Source organism: Brachionichthys hirsutus, chromosome 15, assembly GCF_040956055.1.
Source record: "Brachionichthys hirsutus isolate HB-005 chromosome 15, CSIRO-AGI_Bhir_v1, whole genome shotgun sequence".
Taxonomy (NCBI): domain Eukaryota; kingdom Metazoa; phylum Chordata; class Actinopteri; order Lophiiformes; family Brachionichthyidae; genus Brachionichthys; species Brachionichthys hirsutus.
Window position 1 is genome coordinate 1,822,303 of NC_090911.1, and position 20,160 is coordinate 1,842,462.

The following is a 20,160-nucleotide window of genomic DNA, read 5'->3' on the forward strand; positions in this document are numbered from 1 at the left end:
GTCACCGGCGACTAGAAAGCTACGAGGCAGAGATCAGGAAGTCCGGCTTATATACGTCGTTCTGCTCGCTGGGAAAGGGACAAACGGCGACTGATAGCGGGTCGGTCTGCGTTCAGAAACAGTGTCAAACCAGTAATCTCAGTGGGAAAGTGGCAAACATACATGTCGTTGCGTCTATCTATCCGTCTATGATCAATCGCATAGGCAACGCAGATGAGGCAGAGACACTGTTCGTGGGGTTGCTGTATTTTGCTGTCGATGTGCGCACCTGCAAAAGGGTCTGCACAACGGCCTTTTGTGAGATCAGGAAGTAAACTTCCCTCGTTTTAATCGCGTTGTCTGATGGAGGGTGACCAGTCGTCCCGCATTGTGTGAGATTGCACAGCCTTTTTATCTCAAATCCGGCATCACGCAAATAAGCAAAGCTAATCGGCATCGCAACAGCAGTTGGCTGGCTGCCCTGGAATGTTCATAATAGTTAATAATTAGCATTGTTAAAGGTCAAATGATGACTACAACCTGTTTTGAATGTTTATAATAGTTAATAATTAGCATTGTTAAAGGTCAAATGACACAAACCGGTTCTGAAAGCAGGATACATTTGTCTTGATTTCCACAGAGATAACTGTTGCAGTTGGAGTTGGCGTGCGTCATTGCAGAGACGTTATGTTGTGTCAATGAAATAAATAAAACACTCGATCATTATAGTTTTCATTTAGTATCCTGATGTTTTTTTTTACCCATTCCACCTATTCTTAGATCATTATAACAATAATCCAAATTATAATGTCCGAGCAGTCAAAATGACTGCTATGGTCATTCTAGTCGTTGCAGAATTCTGGTAGACCGAGTGTTAAAGATGGAGCAAACAGAAGAAGAAACGGTGAGACTGGGGAGATGTTTTCTTTTTCAATATTTCCAGCTGGAACTACCAGGAGGACAGTGGAGGCATCACTGATAGGACCAGAGGACATGGACACATTATGGGTTGTCCACCCAATGAGCAACGTTCTCTGTCGGTGTTTTATTTTTATTTTTGATGTTTTTGGATGGATTTTTCTGCCACAATACAAAAACAAGGACTTAGAAAATGTAACTATTTTAAGTGAAGCTGAAATGTTTTAAAGCGTTTCTAAAATGAGGAAGCATTCTTCAGGTTGACGGAGCCGCTCCTCTTCATGGAATGTGTCAAAGACTGAAGAGTCCTCCTTATCTCTGAGAACACAACCAGCTCCACTGGTTCCTCTCGTACATAACCTTAGAGATTTGTTGTCTTTCTACTTTTTGTCTGCATTTGTGCACGAAAATGACAACATACATGGTGTCAGTCATTGTTTGAGTTTCATGCAGACTCAGTGACCAGGGGCGAGTAAACCCTTGTTTTGAGTTTCGATAGGTGCTGGTGTGGTGGATCTGACATGCATGAAACCTCCACCCCAAGCCACAACAGCACCCATGAAACCATGAAATGGTCACTACAGTTATGAGTTTAAATGTCTTACTTCCAGCTGGAACTACCAGGAGGACAGTGGAGGCATCGCTGACAGGACCAGAGGACATGGACACATTATGGGTTGTCCACCCAATGAGCAACGTTCTCTGTCGGTGTTTTATTTTTATTTTTGATGTTTTTGGATGGATTTTTCTGCCACAATACAAAAACAAGGACTTAGAAAATGTAACTATTTTAAGTGAAGCTGAAATGTTTTAAAGCGTTTCTAAAATGAGGAAGCATTCTTCAGGTTGACGGAGCCGCTGCTCTCCATGGAATTTGTCAAAGGCTGAAGAGTCCTCCTTATCTCTGAGAACACAACCAGCTCCACTGGTTCCTCTACTTCCTTCTTCCTCGTTCACACCTCCAGGGCGTTGCTGGGTGTAACCAACATGTGACGTACACGACCTTAGAGATTTAAAGAGATTTGTCAGAAGGAGGTGACACTCAGACAGTTTCTGCCACCAAGACTTGAAATGACTCAGAAGGAAGTTCAGATGGACCAGGAAAACTTCTCTTGTTCCATCTGTCTGGATCTCCTGAAGGATCCGGTGCCGAGTTCCTGTGGACACCGCTACTGTATGACTTGCATTAAAGCCAACTGGGACGAAGAGGGCGAGGAGCAGATCTTCTGCCCTCAGTGCATGGAGAAGGTCGCATCGAGTCCTGTCCTGCACAAAAACACCATGTTAACAGTTTTAGAGGAGGATCTGAACAAGATTGGAGTCCAAGCTGCTCCTGCTGACCCCCGCTGTGCTGGACCTGAAGATGTGGCCTGTGATGTCGGCACTGCCGAGGTCTCTCCTGACCCTTACTGTGAGAAACCCCTCCAGGTGAGTCAGCCAAACATCCAGAAGATAATCCAGGACACGAAGAAGGATGTGAATGAGCTCCAACGGGAGGTGGAGGGGATCAATCGCTATGCCAATCAAACAGTGGAGGACAGTGAGAAGATCTTCACCGAGATGATCCGCCTCATAATCGAAAGAAGGCGTGACGTGAAGCAGCAGGTCAGATCCCAGCAGCAAAAGGAAGTGAGTCGCGTCAAAGAGTTTCAGGAGAAGAAGGAGGAGCAGATCAATGAGCTGGAGAAGTTAGAAGCTGAGCTGGAGCAGCTCTCACACGTAGATCACATCCAGTTTCTAGAGAACCGCCCCCTCCTGTCTGCACTCAGTGACCCGACACGCTCATCCAGCATCAGCATCCGTCCTCTCAGGTACTTTGAAGATGTGGCGGCAGTTATGTCAAAGCTCAGAGATCAAGTACAGGACGTCCTGAACGAGGGACAGACAGACTTCTCACTGACTGGACCGACAGAACCAGAGCCCAAGACCAGATCCGAATTCATCCAATATTCCTGTGAGATCACGCTGGATCCAGACACAGCAAACGCACAGCTGCTATTATCAGACGGGAACAGAAAGGTGAGGACAGTGAGAGAAGCTCAGGGCTACGCTCATCACCCAGAGAGGTTCTCTTATTATGGTCAGGTCCTGAGTAAAGAGAGCCTGACTGGTTGCTGCTACTGGGAGGTGGAGTGGGGCGATGGAGAAGGTGGGGTAGCCGTCGCATACAAGGATATCAGCCGAGGCGGGGAGTCACAGCAAAGTTTGTTTGGACGAAATGACCGATCTTGGATGTTATACGGTACCAGCAACAATTACCAGTTTTATCACGACACTCTGGTGACTCCGGTCTCGGGTCCGTGGTCCTCCAGAGTCGGAGTGTACCTGGATCACGGTGCCGGCATCCTGTCCTTCTACTGCGTCTCTGAGATGATGACTCTCCTCCACCGAGTCCAGACCACCTTCACTCAGCCTCTCTATGTTGGACTTCGTCCTTATTTCAACGGAACCACCGCTGAGCTGTGTGAACTGAAGTAGACCGACGTGGTTCCGGGGACAGAGGGTTCGGTTCTGGCTTTCGAACGATTAATCAAATGTTGCTAGTAATTCGTTAGGACCAGTGATGAAGGTGTTTTCATATGTCCTGATCGACTGATGATTCATTCTGCTTTGATGTCATGGTAGCTACTGTTATCAGGTAGCGGCTAGCTGTCTGCTCCAACATTAATACTTCTATGCATCTGTCTCGACTGGATTTCACGCCGCCCATGATTTGGTGCACTTTGACTTTACGCCTGAATGTGGTCTTAGCACCTGAAAGAGAACAATCAGCCTCTGAAGGCAGTAAAAAGTGACGATTTTTGACGCCTTATATTAAAAAGTGTGTCTTTTCATGCAGCGGTGAAGGAAAATACAGGGTTGTAAATTTATTTGTGAACAATGACTGAAGATCGTGACGTGGAGTTAATTTTGAATAACTTTGAAGCGGTGTGTAATCAAAGAAGAGAATGTTTGTAAGATTTAAACATTTAATGAAGCAATTCAAGTTGGTGAGGAAATCAGTGCAGAGGTTCGAACACGGGCCCTTGTGGACGTCCCAGGGCACGATCAAAGGAAATGTGCTCTCTTTTTCAACACCTGGGCTTATGAGGGAGGGGCTACTCCCAGCCTATCTGATACCTCCGTGGATCAGTAATACTGTGTAGTGTTCTCCTAACGTGATCAGTATAATCAATAAAACAAAATGTTGTACCATCCTGTTGTTCTGTCGGCATTGCAGAATTCCCATCTAATATAGGCATTCCCCACAACTTCCCCTGATGAGGTGGCCCAAATCCCGCTGGTCAGGGATGAGGTGGCCCAATCGGGTCACCTCATCCCTGACCAGCGGGCAGGGATGAGGGCAGGGATTAGTTAAAACACAGGCTACAGATTCATGCTAATAAGACACGTAGAAACCGTAGCAATAGCATCATCATGATAATAAGAGTTTCTTCAGTCACGTTTCTTGACTTCCGGTGCTGAAATGAAGTCCATGATGAGCTTTGCAGCTTTTCTGGGTCGCTCCATTGCAATAGAATGACCGCAGTCGTCCAGCAGCACCACCTGGCAGTTTGGCAGGGCGCCCTGGAGCACCGTCGCACCCGACACGTCCACCACCTGAGAAAGTGCAGGGCTTCATTAGCACCTTCCGTGCGCATGGACGGCATCGCCGTGACCTCTGACTCCACCACGAGGAATCTGGGAGTTACGGTTGAACGTCCTGCTTCACATTTCTCTGACTTGCTTACTCTCTAAGCATTTCTGTCTTAAATAGACGCAGGAAAACGCATCTGTTCATGTGTTACTTCAGGATTGGACGAGTGCAGGTTCGTGGGTGAGACCGCAGAAACTGTCCAACACTCGATTCGCTCGCTCGATTTCCAGTTTGTCGCAAAAACACCGTAAACCGTCGTAAAGTCGAACCGTCGCGAGTCACGTAGGTCGTAAGTCGTCGACTTCCTGTACTGCTAATCCTACTAAAATGTGACCCCCCCCCCCAAATACATATTATATATATAACATATATAATACATAATATACCCGGTCTTGTTTTCCCCAGATGACCTGCACAGGTGCTGTGATCAGGTGCATGGTATCCTGCAGGGAATGGCGGGACTTCTCCCCGAGGATTGCTGTGAACACTGAACACACACACACACACACACACACACACACACACACACACACACATTACACAAAATAAATCAACAGCACATATCCAGCACACACACACACACACACACATTACACAAAATAAATCAACAGCACATATCCAGCACACACACACACACACACACACACACACACACACAGTCAAATGACCTTCTTTGTAGAGGTCATTGTTTGGAATCCTGTTGTCAAGGAGACCCCGAAGGACCTGAGTAAACACAAATATCCATGAGTACACAGTATAGGTACTAGTTGTAGAATACTAGTGCACCTAAAGTTGCAATGATGTACTATATTCATGCAGTACATATATTTCGGTGCCATGTTTTATAAAGACTAAAAGTGTCTTAAAGGATCAGTTCACCCAAAAATAAAAAGTCTAAATAATCCGCCCCAAAACATTTCTGGGGTTTGAGCTTACATTTGCTGTTTTTACTATTATTTGTAAACCCATCTTCTTTCATGCTGATTTTAAACCAAGAACCACAGCCCTTTACCTGCCGGGACAATTTGGGGGGGTTGTGGTAGCAGAGTCTCAGCATGTCCTCGAGTCCCTGGATGTTGGAGGGGATCAGAGGGTTGGGCTTCTCCGGACTGTTTTCCAGCTCTCTAACTTGCCTGATGAAATTAGTTTCTGTAGGATAGTTGAGACCTGGCGGACAGAGGTGGACGGAGGAGGACAGAGGTGGACGGAGGAGGACGGAGAAAGACAGAGGAGGACGGAGGAGGACAAAGGAGGACGGAGGAGGACGGAGGAGGACGGAGGAGGACGGAGGAGGGCGGAGGACGGAGGAAGACAGAGGAGGACGGAGGAGGACGGAGGTGGACAGAGGAGAACAGAGGAGGACGTAGGAGGAGGATAGAGGTGGACAGAGGGGGACAGAGGTGGACGGAGGAGGACGGAGGAGGATAGAGGAGGACGGAGGTGAACAGTGGTGGACACAGGAGGACGTAGGAGGAGGACAGAGGAGGAGGACAGAGGAGGAGGTGAACAGTGGTGGACACAGGAGGACGTAGGAGGAGGACAGAGGAGGAGGACAGAGGAGGAGGTGAACAGTGGTGGACAGTGGTGGACAGTGGTGGACGGAGGAAGACAGCGGTGGACGGAGGAGGACAGAGGAGAACGTAGGAGGAGGATAGAGGAGGAGGACAGAGGAGGAGGTGGACAGTGGTGGACGGAGGCGGACGGAGGTGGACAGAGGAGGACGTAGGAGGAGGACAGAGGACGATGGAGGAGGACAAAGGTGGACGGAGGAGGACGGAGGAGGACAGAGGAGGACGGAGGAGGACGGAGGAGGACAGAGGAAGACGGAGGAGGACGGAGGAAGACGGAGGAGGACGGAGGAGGACAGAGGAGGACGGAGGAGGACGGAGGAGGATGGAGGAGGACAGAGGAGGACGGAGGAGGACAGAGGAGGACGGAGGAGGACAGAGGACGGAGGTATGGAGCTGTTCTTCAGGGAAATAGTCAAACCTGACTGACTGACTGACGGTTGAGTTTACCTGATGGGCAGATCAAAGAGATGCTGGACACGTGTTTGGGGTAAAGGGCAGCGTACACCCCTGTGACATTCCCACCCATCGACCCCCCAGCCAGGTGGAAGGGCCTTTTATCCAGACCAATACTCTGCACAAACTGGGAGGGGAGACAGAGAGAGAGGAGCTGGTCCCGTGTGTGTTTTAGCACACCGACCCCTCCCACACAGTGAGAGAAGGGAAACGGTGGGGGCAAACGTTTTGTTCTCCTGATGGATGGAGAGACTCGACTCGTTCATTTGGTCAGTTCGGTGTTTACATCTCAAAAACGTCTGGCACTGAATGAGTTAACAGTTACCGTAGGGATCTCACTTTATCCCAAATAATTGATGCGCTGTAGAATTATTAGTGATTATCGTATTTAAAAACAAACAAACGCCTCCCAACAATATCCGTCACATCCGGACGGCGACGTGCGTTTTCCAAACTGTTCCTTTGACGTTGACCAAGTAGAAAAAGGGGCGTGGCCATCGGAGATCAATCTCTTCAGATCACACGTCACCACATCCAATCCACAGGAGGCAAGTGGGAGGTGCTCCGACAGACAGGCAGTCCGACAGGCTGCGACCCACCCGGACGTTAGAACCCAGGTTTGGCCTCTGGCGACGTTATTCACCCTACACTGTCGCATTCCCGTCGCATTCCCGTCGCATTCCCGTCGTACTCTCTGTGCACACACACCTGGTGCACTCGGTGGACCTGACCCTCGATGCTGTAGTCGTCCGGTCCGGTGCGACTTGTCCCATTGTGCCCTGGCATATCGACACACACCACATGCTGGCTTCTGGGTAGGTACTGATGAAGAAAACGAAAAAACACACGTTGTTTTATTCTTGAAATCTTTGTCACTTGCTTCCTGTCTGCAGCTATCCTTTTAATAAACGGATATATGAAGTTGATCAAATAATAGAGCGAAGCGAGGGGTGATCGGAACAGAAATAAAGAGGACTGAGGAGGAGATAAGGAGCTGTACAGGAGAGGAAGCGCCGGGAAACGAGGTCCAGGTCTGGAGTAGGACCATAAGCAGGGCGGCGACAAGGAAAGGGAGAACATGACCCGACACCCTCCGATTATTTAACCCCAAACATCTATTTGGACTCTCAGGGCTTCGAGAGACTTGAGGAATACGAGGATGATTCACGGTAAATGTTCATCTTCATCTTTTTCAAGCAGCAATGATCCCCAAATGTTCTGCGAATGATAAAACGTCCTTTACGTCCCTGCTGGCATGGAAGACAATGGTTTTAGTGCATCAGCAGGCCCCCACCACCACCCTCTCATGGGCTACCTTGACCAGAAGCAGCCACATGTCCATGTCGGCTGAGAAGCCGTGCAGCAGCAGAACTGATGGTGCGGCGCCACCTGGCGTCCCGCGGCTGGAATAACAGAAGCGGTAACTTCCACTGTGGGAGTATTGGATCACCATTCCCAACCTGCGACGCAAGTACCTGGGCGAGATTATAGCAGGCTCGTTAGTGGCTCATGTGTGTATAACAGTGTACTAATGTGTGTATAACAGTGTAATAGCAGTGTAATAGCAGTATAAACTGGTACTGGTCAAAGCTAACTTGCTGATATTCAATGAATTGATGAGCATCGTCTAAGTTGTAGAATTATTATGGTTTAAATGAAGCAATAGATGCACAAAGATGCACTTTGGGGTTTGCAGCATCAACGTGGTGCAGATGTTCACCTTCTGTACGGACATTTGATTTTAATAGAAAAGGTGACATCGTTAGAAAACAGAAAATCCACCAGCGGCTGAACACGAAATGGATGCAGCACATTTTCAAACGCTCGACTGTTCAAAACGCACGCGATGAAAACGCTACGGTGGAAGAAGAGGTGAAACAATTACCACAAAATAATATGTTTGCAGTTTGCAGCTGAAAACCTACGAGGCGTTTTTAGCCTCATCTCGGAAGCGAGCAGACAGACGGACGGCTTCTGAATGATTTCATTGCAGAAGGAGAGATAGAGAAGACATTCAAGAGACTTCTTCCCATGATGCATTGCAAGAGAAGCTGTGATGTTGTGGCCAAATGAAGGAGAGGGAGGACAAGAACGCCTGTGGAGTAGGGTTACTATACAAAACATGGTTTTGAGATTTGTGTTCTCGTTTTCTTCTTATTTCTAACCAAGGAATTTTTGTCAATCTGTCTGAACGAGCGCCATCATGCTAATCTTTACATTTTAGAGAGACAAACAGTGAGAGAGTTAAGGTTAAGATATGCCTCCAGGAAATGATGGTAAGCAAGCAAACCGTCACCTGAAATGCTGGAAACATGAATGTGTGTGTGCGTGCGTGCATGAAGGTGAGAGAGATAAAAAGCAGTAAACAAGCAGCCGCCATCTTTTCTTTATCTAGGTCAAAGTTTGAGTCCTGCTCTTTCAAAATGAAAGTGTGTTCTGGATGTAGTACCAGCAGTATTCCGTAATACTGCGCTGAATGGAATGCATCCCTTCTTACTTAAAGAAGTTTTACTACACATTGTTAATATTTTGTCCTGTGGGACTGTTGTCCAACCTGAGCCGGCACATTTTCAACTTAATATTTTTAAGAAGAAGATTAGAAAGGAAGCGAGCCCGGTGTTTAGCCACGGCGTGTTTATCCACGGCGTGTTTATCCGAGGCGTGTTTAGCAGAGGCGTGTTGTAGAGCAGTAGCAGCAACGTCTCTACAGAGAAATGCGTGGGTGCCGAGTCATTGTTTGGAATCAGTGACGTGTAGGAGGGATAAATGCAACCTGACCGTTCAGACTGACGTCGCATGGCAAAAGATCGGATATGTATCGGATACGTATCGGATCTAGAACCACAGAGCCAAGTGGCCTGGGTTGCATTTGAAAAAGTTGGATCCGTGTCATTCAGACCGGCATGAAAAGTTGGGATACGGATCGCATTGGGGCAAAAAAAAAGAAAATCGGATTTGGGTCACTTCAGTGTGAACGTAGCGGTAGGGGGGGGGGGGGGGGGGGCAATGCAGCAAACTCATCTTAACAATAAAAACGTAGAATCACTGAAATACATAAAGAGATATTAGTAAAGGTGCAGCTGCGGCACATGCAAGAATAACTTCTATTATAGACGCAGAATAACTTCCAGGATTATATTTAAGCAAGCGAGGAGGCATGTTACCAACGCCGATGCTCTGTTATAGATGCTATATTACCATTTTCACCCATTTACAGCCAGAGATGATTGTATTTCTGTTGGCTGATACGTTTGGCTGAGTTACAGGTCGTCCTTGCTTAACGTTACGTTAAGAAGACGCCGTTGCTGGCGACGCTTCTGGGGTGTACACCCCCACAGCGGTACTTTTGTCTGCTGAGGTGGTACTGTGCATTTTTAACACATCTGATACGTTTTAGAGTAGCATTTTGTTTGTCTTAATTCTCTTACCAGGCGTAGGCCTTGAGGAACACCCCAGGCCAGAAGAGAAAGGAGGTAACGAAGGCAAGCACAGGAACAACTAGAATCCCTCCCGATACCATTATCAGCTCCATGCCTGCAGCCTCCAAACAAACAAACAACAAGCAAACACAGTTAGTTCTACTTTATTTTGATGCTAGCTTAGCACACAGACTGGAATCAGTAGGAAACTGTTAGCATGCAGCAGCGATCAAGAGAACCGTGGGAGACCGAGGTTCCCGTTCTCTGGTTTACAGTGAGAACAAATTATACTTCTAGAAGTTCAGATCATCCAAGCAGCAGATTGAAATATACCGTTTCCAGAGACATTGCATCCTGGTGGGGTTAACAAAAGGTCTCTTTCAAGTTTGAGACAAAACACATCTAAGAAACGATCACAGGATGCAGATCAACACACTGCAGGGCTGCAGCTCGAGACGCCGAAGCTTGAAGCCTGCTTCAAATGTCTGACCCTTGTGAAGATTAAATGGTTACAGAAAAAGAATAAATGTTATGACAAAAAAAATTAGAATTTTAAATTCATTTCTGGCAAATGTGCCTCTTTATCCTGCTGCTCAATATGATCGTCGTCTGTGACTATTTTAATATCGCGTTTCAATATATTTTTACATTTAGGTTTAGTGATTTATATGTTGCGGGATCTCCGTGCGGAGCGTGAAGATGCACGTGCACAACTCATGCACATTTTCATGACACATTTTCAAAACACTAAAGTTGAAACATCTGTCGTATCGATCTAAATCACGTTTAAAATAATTACAAGCAGTAAAAGGAGAACAAATGTAAACAGTTCAAAACGTGTCGACAATGAGTCTCAGACTGACGTCACTGCTTTTGTGTTGGAACGGGACCCAAGTTTGTGAATTCCTGCCTGCAGTAACAGCAGCTGGCCGCTAGATGTCAACAGCAGCGTCTTTAGTTGAGGCTTTGAAGCTTCGGCTCTTTTCTTCGGTATAATCAGGAAGAAGCCTCTAAAGCTTTACGCGGCTTCATCCGCCGTCCGTTGAAGATGCTTCAAGTCTGTTTCAATTTCACAACGGTTCGTTCAGAGTACCTGTCCGATGCGACTCCGTCTGTCAGTGCGACGCCCCTCCTCCTCCTCAGGCTCCTCCTCCTCCTACCTTTAACCCGGAGGACCCAACAGCCTTTCATCCAGACTTAAAGGGAGAGGACAATGAAAGCTCTGTGGTGCCTTCAAATACGGTGGGAAATGTCTCAACACTCCGTGAGTGTGAATAAAGCCTCCACACATTTCCCAGCATGGAGGTTTTTAATCACACACAAGCAATAATAAAGCAACTATGCCACACACACACACACACACACACACACACACACACACACACACACACACACACGCACAATAGTGTTTCGTATAATTATAGTTGATGGCATCTATTTTTGGTGAATAATTAATGAATGCTCCTTTTTAAATGCACCTCTATTTACGACACTCGTCTATTGCCATAGCAACCACTGAAAAAAACAACATCACGCCACCTCTGAGACTTTCTGGCTCCAGAGAGGGGGGGGGGGGGGGGGGGGGAGTCTCCGAGCTGACATTGGGCTTGCAGGACCTTGACATTTTCCCTGTTACCATCGCCATGGAGATTATATGTTTCAGTCCAGTTTGTTGGTCAGAAGGATTATGTAAAAAAAAACATTGGCCTGATTTTAAGGGTGGAAGAGGAGTGACATTTACATGTTTGACCTCTGCATATTTGACCTCTGCATGTTTGACCTCTTCATGTTTGACCTCTGCATGTTTGACCTCTGCATGTTTGACCTCTTTATGTTTGACCTATGCATGTTTGACCTCTGCACTTCTCACGAATGTCTGTCTCATTCTGGGAAACTGATGGAAGATAAATATTACATTCATTGAAAATAAAGCATTTTTGTGACCCTGCTATATCCCAAACAGCAAAACTATCGTGTCCATGGTCACAGATGCCCCTTCTGTCAACAGAGACAACCCCTCAGCCTCCCCCATCCTCGCCCCTCCTCAGAATGCCCTTTCTCTGCTGCCAAGGGGAACGTAATGTCAGCCGCTGTGATAAATACTCCTATCGACTATACTTCCCTGCAGTTTCAAACGGTGCTGCAATTGTTAAGATTGCACCTCTAATTAAATTAGCGTTTTTACCATCTGGTATTCTTTAGATTTAGCCACAGGTTATGCTTTATTCCAGGGTGGTACGGTGGCTTAGTGGTTAGTGCTGTCGCCTCACAGCAAGAAGGTACCGGGTTTGAATCATATCTGTGCGCCTTTCTGCGTGAGTTTTCTCTGAGGCTCCGCGATGCGCTGAGTTGGGAGTGTACCCCGACTCTCGCCTACTGCAAGCTGGGATAGGCTCCGGCAGAAAATGGATGGATGGATCATTTATTTCAGTCAGAATACAACAGTGGTGAATAAAGTTTTTTGTTTTGTACTATGCTTGTATGAATGTTGTGTTCTTAATGCAGACAAAATGCAAACATGTTTACAAGTACTTTCTCATATTATTTCACGCGTCACCACTACATTTAAGGCAAGGTTAAATTCACTCAACTCAAACAATAGCACCAATAGTGAGTCAAACGTTTGCACACCCCTGCACTAGCCTGATGCTTCACTCTCCACCAGCAAAAAACAACAACAAAACTTCTGTTGAGTGTCTGGATAGACTGACAGTCAAATACTAATGGTAATATGTATAATAATATGTGACGGGTGTACTCAGAGGAGAACATGTCAACTTAAAACATGTTGAATTATAAAATATTTCTTACCTCTCTTCAGGATCATTACTAACATTTTTAAAACCAACAAAGTCCAATGTTATGCCACTTCCATACCACTGAATTTCTCACGAGCCAAGCCTAATTTTGTACTATTTATTTTATGTTATTTATTTACACTGTTTTTATATACTGTATATTATATATATATATTGTGCTAACTTTATTTTTCTTTTGATGTGGCCTTATACTTGTATTGTACATTATGATATGCAAAAAACAAATTGTTTGCACCCGGCGTGCACGGGTGGGGTGGGGGGCCCCAGGGATTTCTTGCTTGGAGTCCCAAGAGGCGGCACTGTATATATTTATACATACATAATGCCTACAGCCTACATTAAATTAAAAGGTATTCATTCATATTTTAATACCTGTAAATAGTATTTTTATAAGGTGCTGCCATACTGTCTCTAGCTAGTCTTTGCCTCGTCTACAGTTGCTTACCCCCCCTTGCAGGTCATGGAGGTCGGGTACACACTGGACGCATCCCCAGCTCATTGCGGGGACTGTCTCTAAACATTTTGTAATTCTGTTTTTCGGCAGTGCTAAACTTTCTGACGCAGGACACCACACTGTGTGTCTCAGTGGTGACAAGGTGCATCCAGGTTTTGCCCACACTTCCAGCAGCAGTAATGATGGTGATGCCACGCCCGTCCATCTGCTGATGAGTGGAAGGACTGGCAGAAAATCAGCTGAGGAAGAGGAGAGACAGAGGACAGAGAGGAGAGCATTAATTAGGTTAAACAGGTAAACTACTAGCAAAGCACTGAGACCTCCGTAAAAGTGAATCACAGCTGATGTGTATTTATAACAGATTTTTGAATCCGTAAATGGGGTTTACGAGCCGAGCAACAGTTTTTAATCATAATAAAATCAAGCAACGAAAATATTTTCTATGCAAAATTTAATATAATATTAGACGACCAGGTACCTATAAAGGGTTTAACACAAAAACAGTGCCTAAACAAAAAACCTAAACAAGATAACGCCAAAGGAGGACAGGCTGGTTGTCCAACGAAACAAGCGAAAAGTCGCAGCCAAACGAAAAACAACGATGCCAAAAGTTGAACAGAAAATACAGCAGAGGAAAATACCAACCGAACGAGATATCAAACTCGGGAATACGGGATGAGAGAAGGAGAGCGGCTGAAAATACTGAGGAAACAGAGAGGATATCCTGCCAGAGAACTGTCCAGAGACTCAGGAGCTGATCAGGTGAGTCTCAGAAATCAGCCTGCATCAAAGGTCACCATAGCAACCCTCACAAATGGGGTTTAATGTTAAAATGTACGTATTTTTTTCCTGACCTCCTTCTGGATCAGATCCCGAAGACATTTTGCATGTGATTTTTGATCAGTGAATAGATTTTTGAAAAAGCCTCCATCCATATAAGTACCGGTAAATGGGAAAATCCGAATCCTCTCCGGATGAATTCGGTGCTAAGAGAGAGATCCCCAGCTGGGTCAGCATGTGTCAGATTCAATAAACATCGGTCAATAATTAACCGAGATCTTGAGGAACACATTTCGATGCTCCATTGACTGTAATGTCAAAGCGATCCAGAATCCAGGATCTCTTCTGGGTCAGTGCTCCAAATTTAGTTTGGAGCAAGCGATGTTATCTCACCTCATCACAGCCGGAGCATCGAGGCCAGACCGTCTGACCGTAGTGTCTTCCACAAAGCAACCTCTGATTGGACCAGAAGTATACCAGGTCCACCAATCCATGACCACAGTCAGAACAGAGGAAGCAGGTGGGATGCCACAGGGCCCGGTGGTAACCTGCACGCTCGGCATAAACAGCTGGCGCATCACCGGCAACCTCACCTTGACAGCCAGTGCACTGCTGGGGGAGAGAGCAGGAAACTTAGGGCTGGGTCAGATCATTTTAAGATAGAGTCTGTGATTAATTTGTGATAAAGTAACGTAATCCATTGGATTACAAAAATGCAGCCTGCAAACCTTTGGATTAGTTCTGGATCATTTTAAAACCAAACGTGCAGTATCGAACCTTATGCTAAATAAAAATGATGCAGCATTGAGTTAAAATCAACTTCAATGTAAATAAAATTCATTTTCACTCATTGAAAATGTGCAGTTTAAAACAATACATAAATTATTGTGTGTGCGTGTGCGTGTGGGTGTGCATATTCTCTGCTTTTGGACTAATGTTTTAAATGTTTATTAGTACCTTTTTTTAGTTGTGCGATTTTGTGTTTGTTTTTGTGTTCAGTCACGTTTGTTTTTTGCGTCGGTCCGAAACTGTTCATGGATTCATCCATGAACAGTTTCGGACCGACGCAAAAAACAAACGTAAATGAAGAAAAGAAAAATAAATCCTACTCTTAAAACTCCCTCATTTTAAATGATGTAATCCAAATGTAAACAGGGAATCATTGATGATGTAACTGTGATAACCCGTTTGTTACATCAGGATTCGTAACCTGACTGCTTAGTGCTGATCACGTGTAATTTGTTCCTCTTCGGCCCGGGTGAAATTACTGGAACAAATATCTAGTTTGGGTGAGAGTTTCATTGTAGATGAAGCAACAGGTTCTCTCAAACAAAACGACATTCTTTTTTTTTTTTAAATACTAAGAGGTCATAAATCCTCATAAATCCTCAGAAATTAGCATCATGCTACGGCCTATCAGCGTGTTGTACGTTTGGATGGATTTAAAAATGATTCTAAATCTGTTCAGGAGATCTGGATTTCCTGCAGCGTCATTTAACAGTATTTAATCTTTGTTCTACGGTCAAACCTTTTTGTTTGTCGAGTCTGCATTTACATACGTATCGAGTCTCATCTGTTTCATTAGTGGAAGCGGCAGCTGGATTGATGGTGGCCGAGCCGGCGTCCGGATGGTCCAGTGCATCCGTCCTGGTTCGCTCGCTCCAGTCTTCGCCCTCCTTCGCCATCCTCTGAATGGCTGCTTCTCTCAAAGCCCCACCCTCATGAGGTAAGGCCACCTCCCCAACTCCCAGCACCTCCTGCTTGTAATGCCTCACATACAGCAGCATGGAGGAAACCTGCGGGTAGAGGAATGGGAAATATCGTTCAGCTTTCCATCAAGTTGTTTTCCAGCCACGGAAGCCGGGGCTACCGATCAGGTAGGACACAGCTGGCCTGATGCTAGGAGTTCACTTTGATTATTGACCCTAAAGTTCTGTGATGTCAGGAATGAGCTGCACGACAAGACGAGCAACGTGAGGATGTGATGCTGATGGTGGCTCCTCTACCTCCTCCTCACTGGCCAGGCTCTGACACGCCATTGGGTCGCGATCGTAGACGGGGAGCTGATACAGGAGCTGCTTGCGTCGCTCCGATGCTCCCTGCGTTCCTGAGATGGGACGCTGGTGGTCTGGGATAAGCTCCATGTACTTCATGGCCTGAGGGAGAGCAGCGGATGTTTTACTGGTTGAACACGAACGGGAGAAGAGAGACCGTGAGGTCCAAGGTTACTTTATTTGTACCCGAAGGTAGATTTGTTTTGCTGTGAGGTAAAGTTAAAAGGCAGGTAGTGTTAAAGATGTGAAGGCATCAGAACACATTTACTACTTGACAGTAGAATAATTAGCAATCCATCCATCCATTTTATGTAGATGACCTGTAGATGCCCTCGTCGCTACAGCCGCTTCATTCGCCATGCGGGTCGTGGCCGTTTCTGGATCCTATCCCAACTGACTATGGGCGAGAGGCGTTGCGCACCCTGGACAAAACGCCATCTTATTGATCCAGAGTGACTCCGTAATTACTGATCTGCTGCTCATTGCGTCCCTGCTCGGGTCTGGAATCAGGCATCACCAGTCTGACCCCTCCTTTCACATATAAGCAATCCAATCAGGATGGCTGATAGGTCACTGTTATTAACATGAATATTACACATGCCATCAGGGACTTTAAGCTGGATCTTATGGAACAATATTAGCACAGAGATGGCAAATTTCCAACCACATTGAGACACACTTGGAAAAAAACACACAAATAAAAAAATTAATAAAATAATCCTCTTCACCAGGGGCCCCCAAACCTTTTTCCTGATCTAAGCAGTAAAAAAATGCTGTGCTATATCTTATGTGTTTTATTTTATTATCATGAGAGTCATTAGTCATTAACACCTAATGGGGCAGCACGGTGGCGCAGTGGGTTGCGCTGTTGCCTCACAGCAGTCTCTGGTTTGATTCCACTTGGGGGAATTTCACTGTGACGTTTGTATGTTCTCCCCGTGTCTATGTGGGTTCTCTCTGGGTTCTCCGGCTTCCTCCCACCTTCAAAAACATGCAGCAAAGGTCAATTGGAAACGCTAAGTTGTGTGTAGGTGTGTGGCACTGCGATGAGCTGGCAACTTGTCCAGGGTGTGCCCCGCCTCACGCCCGTACCCGTACCCGCACTCGGCTCCAGCATAACACACCACCCGTATTTTGGACGAGCTGCGTCTAATCTGACTGTGATTAAAACGTTTACTTGTGTTTTCAACGACAAATTTAAGGCTCTAAACTTCTTCACTGATGCGTGAAGCAGTTCCGGTGAAGTTCTGAATCATCATTTCGCCTACAGACCAACAAACATGTTCACTCGATGGACCAAGCTCAGACGGATCCTCACCAGCTTCTGGCTGAGGCCGGCCGGCGCCCAGTCGTAGGTCATGGTGCTGAAGGTCGGGTCTTTACGTGACACCACTGGATCCGTCACGATCATGCGGTTTCTCTTGTACACGCGAATTCCAGCACCTCCTTTTATCTTCACCGTCAAATGGGAGCAGGATGAGTCTGTGAGCAGGCGTCCCATTTGCTGGTCGTCCTCTTCATTACTTCCAGGAACGTGGTCGGCGGTGCTGCAGCTGCAGGTTACGCATGCCTTCCTGTACAGCAGGTTACAGATTATGGCACATGGATGCCATCATGCCGACGGGAATTCATCTGATTATGTCTTTTTACGAGACGTTGTTTTGCCTAACCGCTGTTTCCATTCAGGGATGGAGGTATCCATCATGACCCCAACAAGGGGATCTTGGCTGCTTGGAGGCTTACGAGATGCCAACCGCAGGGTCAGGAGATAACGTCCAGAAATTAAATACAATTTAAAATGTATTTTATGTGTGTTTCTATGGAAACTAGGCATCAGCTGTAAACTGTTGGGTCCAGCGTGTCCACTTCTCTGTGGTGGTTCTCTTAGACACCTTAAACTCTTCTTGTATTATTTGATCATAATGCAACCTGGTTGGAGAATCGGTCTCGGGCTAGAAAAGGCCATATTAAACCTAGATGTGGACCGAGACAGGGGGTGTATCTGAAATGTTCCCTTTTATTTTCTTAAATGTTTCCAATTGGTACTTTTCAATACTGCAATTAAATTTATCTGGGAATAATACTTGATTATCTAATGCAAAAAGATCTGGTACATTCTGGGGTAGGAGGTTGTGCATCTTGTTGAAAATCTAAATTCACATCCCCCCCACCCCCCCCCCCCCCCCCCGTGAAACTGAACGTTGTGTCGAAGGAGGCCTCTTGTTCATTGATTACTAGGAAACACAAATACGAATAAAGAAAAACAATCAAAGGATCGTACCTCCAGGAATGTGGCTGGAACCCAGAGCAGCCTCCGCCACACGAGAGACATGCTGCTGCACCTCCTGCACTCTGCATCGCAGGCGTCTGACAGGACACACAAGAACACACAAAACGTCTAGCAAGCTGTCAACAAGCAGGCCTAACGGTGAAGGGATCAAAGGTCAGAGGTCAAGATCGGATGTTATCAGAGGCTATAATCATTGGACAGCTGGCTTGTCCCGTGTGTGTGTGTGTGTTCCAATCTAATTGGAACCTGATGAATACAATTCTGATTGATGGAACAGACGATACTTTGTTTCCAATATGTGTAAATTGTCTTTCAACTTACAACTTTAAAACCCTCGTGTGTGTGTGTGTGTGTGTGTGTGTGTGTGTGTTGGTGGGGGGGGGGGTTAGACTTTTCAGTCCTGTGATGTCAGTTTTTCCACCTCTGGGAACAAAGCCCCCCCCCCCCCCCCAAACTTTGACAGGCGACACTCCTCTGTTTTCTATTGTGACCTTTGGACAAATGCAGGGAGATTAGCCAGTGACAAAGAGCACCATTCCAGGGTGGGGGGGGGGGGGGGGGGGCTCGCCTCCTCCCTCTGGTTGAGATGAGGAGGCGAGCAGGACCGATTGACTCAAACTGACCCGAATGTACCTACATGCAAAACCTATCTGAATCAACTCAAGAAACTATCATCGAATATCTGATTATAAGTATATCACACCTGGAAAAGTGAAAAATGACGTTCTTGGTATCAGTCAAGGAAGTATTTCCGTCACAACTATTCATTTTAGAACCTTCTCAGCTGTGGATGCGTATTCATATCACACTGAGCCCACCAGTTTCTACCAGAGGGTTCACAAAGCGAACATATCGGACTCACGTTGATTCAACATAAGAGGAGTCACAAACTCATGTCATCAGGACAGCCAATCCAGCAAATCCCCCGTAATTACATCATTTAAATTCCACGGAGCAAAACTGAAAAAGACCGGAATAAAAACATTTGGTTTCCATGATTTTTGTAATGTAATGTTTATTTCTCTCTAGAAATTACTTATGTTTAAATTCATAATCACACAAAATGTTTTACAGCATATGTTCAGGAGTCAAACGGTTGTATAGCAATATAAGCGGTAAACAGAACTAATGCATGAGCTGTTTTGTGTAGTTCATCATAAACCTATAAATCCAGTATGAAATGAACTGTTTAACGCTGAACTTTTGTGCATGGAAAACATGCAATAATTAGGTTTAATATGAACATCTTAAAGTTGCCATCTTTCAGGTCTGGTGTTGACATCGGTGACGCCCTTTTAAATGCTTGGTGCCGTTCACTCTGAACCGACATCGGCACGGGTCACGACACTGGACTCTGGTGCTGATTTTTCCTTACTTTACTTCAGCCTGGTTTTACTGCTTTAAATAGCGTGCTGGTGAGGAATTCAGGACCAGCAAGCAGCCAAGCGTTGGCTAAGGCGAGCAAAATGTTCTGCTGATGTCATCCCATCGGTTAAATCCATCTCCTAACCAGCGTCTCTGCTAACTGGAGGTACCGACGGCCAAGCGGTGAGTCAAACAGAAACGAACCTCAACATAAAGCCGCTTTGATCGGGAGAAACGCAGCGAGGCTTTAAAGTTAAAATCATCGGACAATACGTTTATGCATGTACATATAATGAAGATGCTTACTCATTAAAGTCTGAACCCCCAACCCTAACTTCATCCATCAGCAGACGTCCCTGCATCACGAGACAAGACGTGGACGAGACAGAGCTGCTGATTGACTTTCCTCCTACCTTGTTAG

At 46.0% G+C, this 20,160-nt stretch overlaps 3 protein-coding genes across 3 annotated transcripts; 1 reads left to right on the forward strand and 2 right to left on the reverse strand.

Annotated features, from left to right (window-relative positions):
- The first annotated feature begins 1,968 nt into the window (after window positions 1-1,968).
- LOC137904919 (tripartite motif-containing protein 16-like protein) lies at window positions 1,969-3,375 on the forward strand. Its single transcript, XM_068749137.1, has one exon. It carries the CDS (start codon window positions 1,969-1,971, stop codon window positions 3,373-3,375), a length of 1,407 nt encoding a protein of 468 aa, XP_068605238.1.
- A 480-nt stretch (window positions 3,376-3,855) lies between these two features.
- Window positions 3,856-10,144, reverse strand: abhd6a (abhydrolase domain containing 6, acylglycerol lipase a). Its single transcript, XM_068748900.1, has 8 exons — window positions 9,987-10,144; window positions 7,874-8,033; window positions 7,267-7,380; window positions 6,553-6,685; window positions 5,547-5,701; window positions 5,203-5,257; window positions 4,921-5,021; window positions 3,856-4,497 (listed from the first exon to the last, which is right to left on the reverse strand). Exons 1-8 carry the CDS (start codon window positions 10,088-10,090, stop codon window positions 4,333-4,335), a joined length of 987 nt encoding a protein of 328 aa, XP_068605001.1. The 5' UTR covers window positions 10,091-10,144; the 3' UTR covers window positions 3,856-4,332.
- A 3,234-nt stretch (window positions 10,145-13,378) lies between these two features.
- lmcd1 (LIM and cysteine-rich domains 1) lies at window positions 13,379-18,442 on the reverse strand. The gene is made up of 6 exons (XM_068749253.1): window positions 18,366-18,442; window positions 17,403-17,658; window positions 16,037-16,186; window positions 15,590-15,826; window positions 14,424-14,642; window positions 13,379-13,489 (listed from the first exon to the last, which is right to left on the reverse strand). Exons 1-6 carry the CDS (start codon window positions 18,440-18,442, stop codon window positions 13,379-13,381), a joined length of 1,050 nt encoding a protein of 349 aa, XP_068605354.1.
- Between the last annotated feature and the right edge of the window lie 1,718 nt (window positions 18,443-20,160).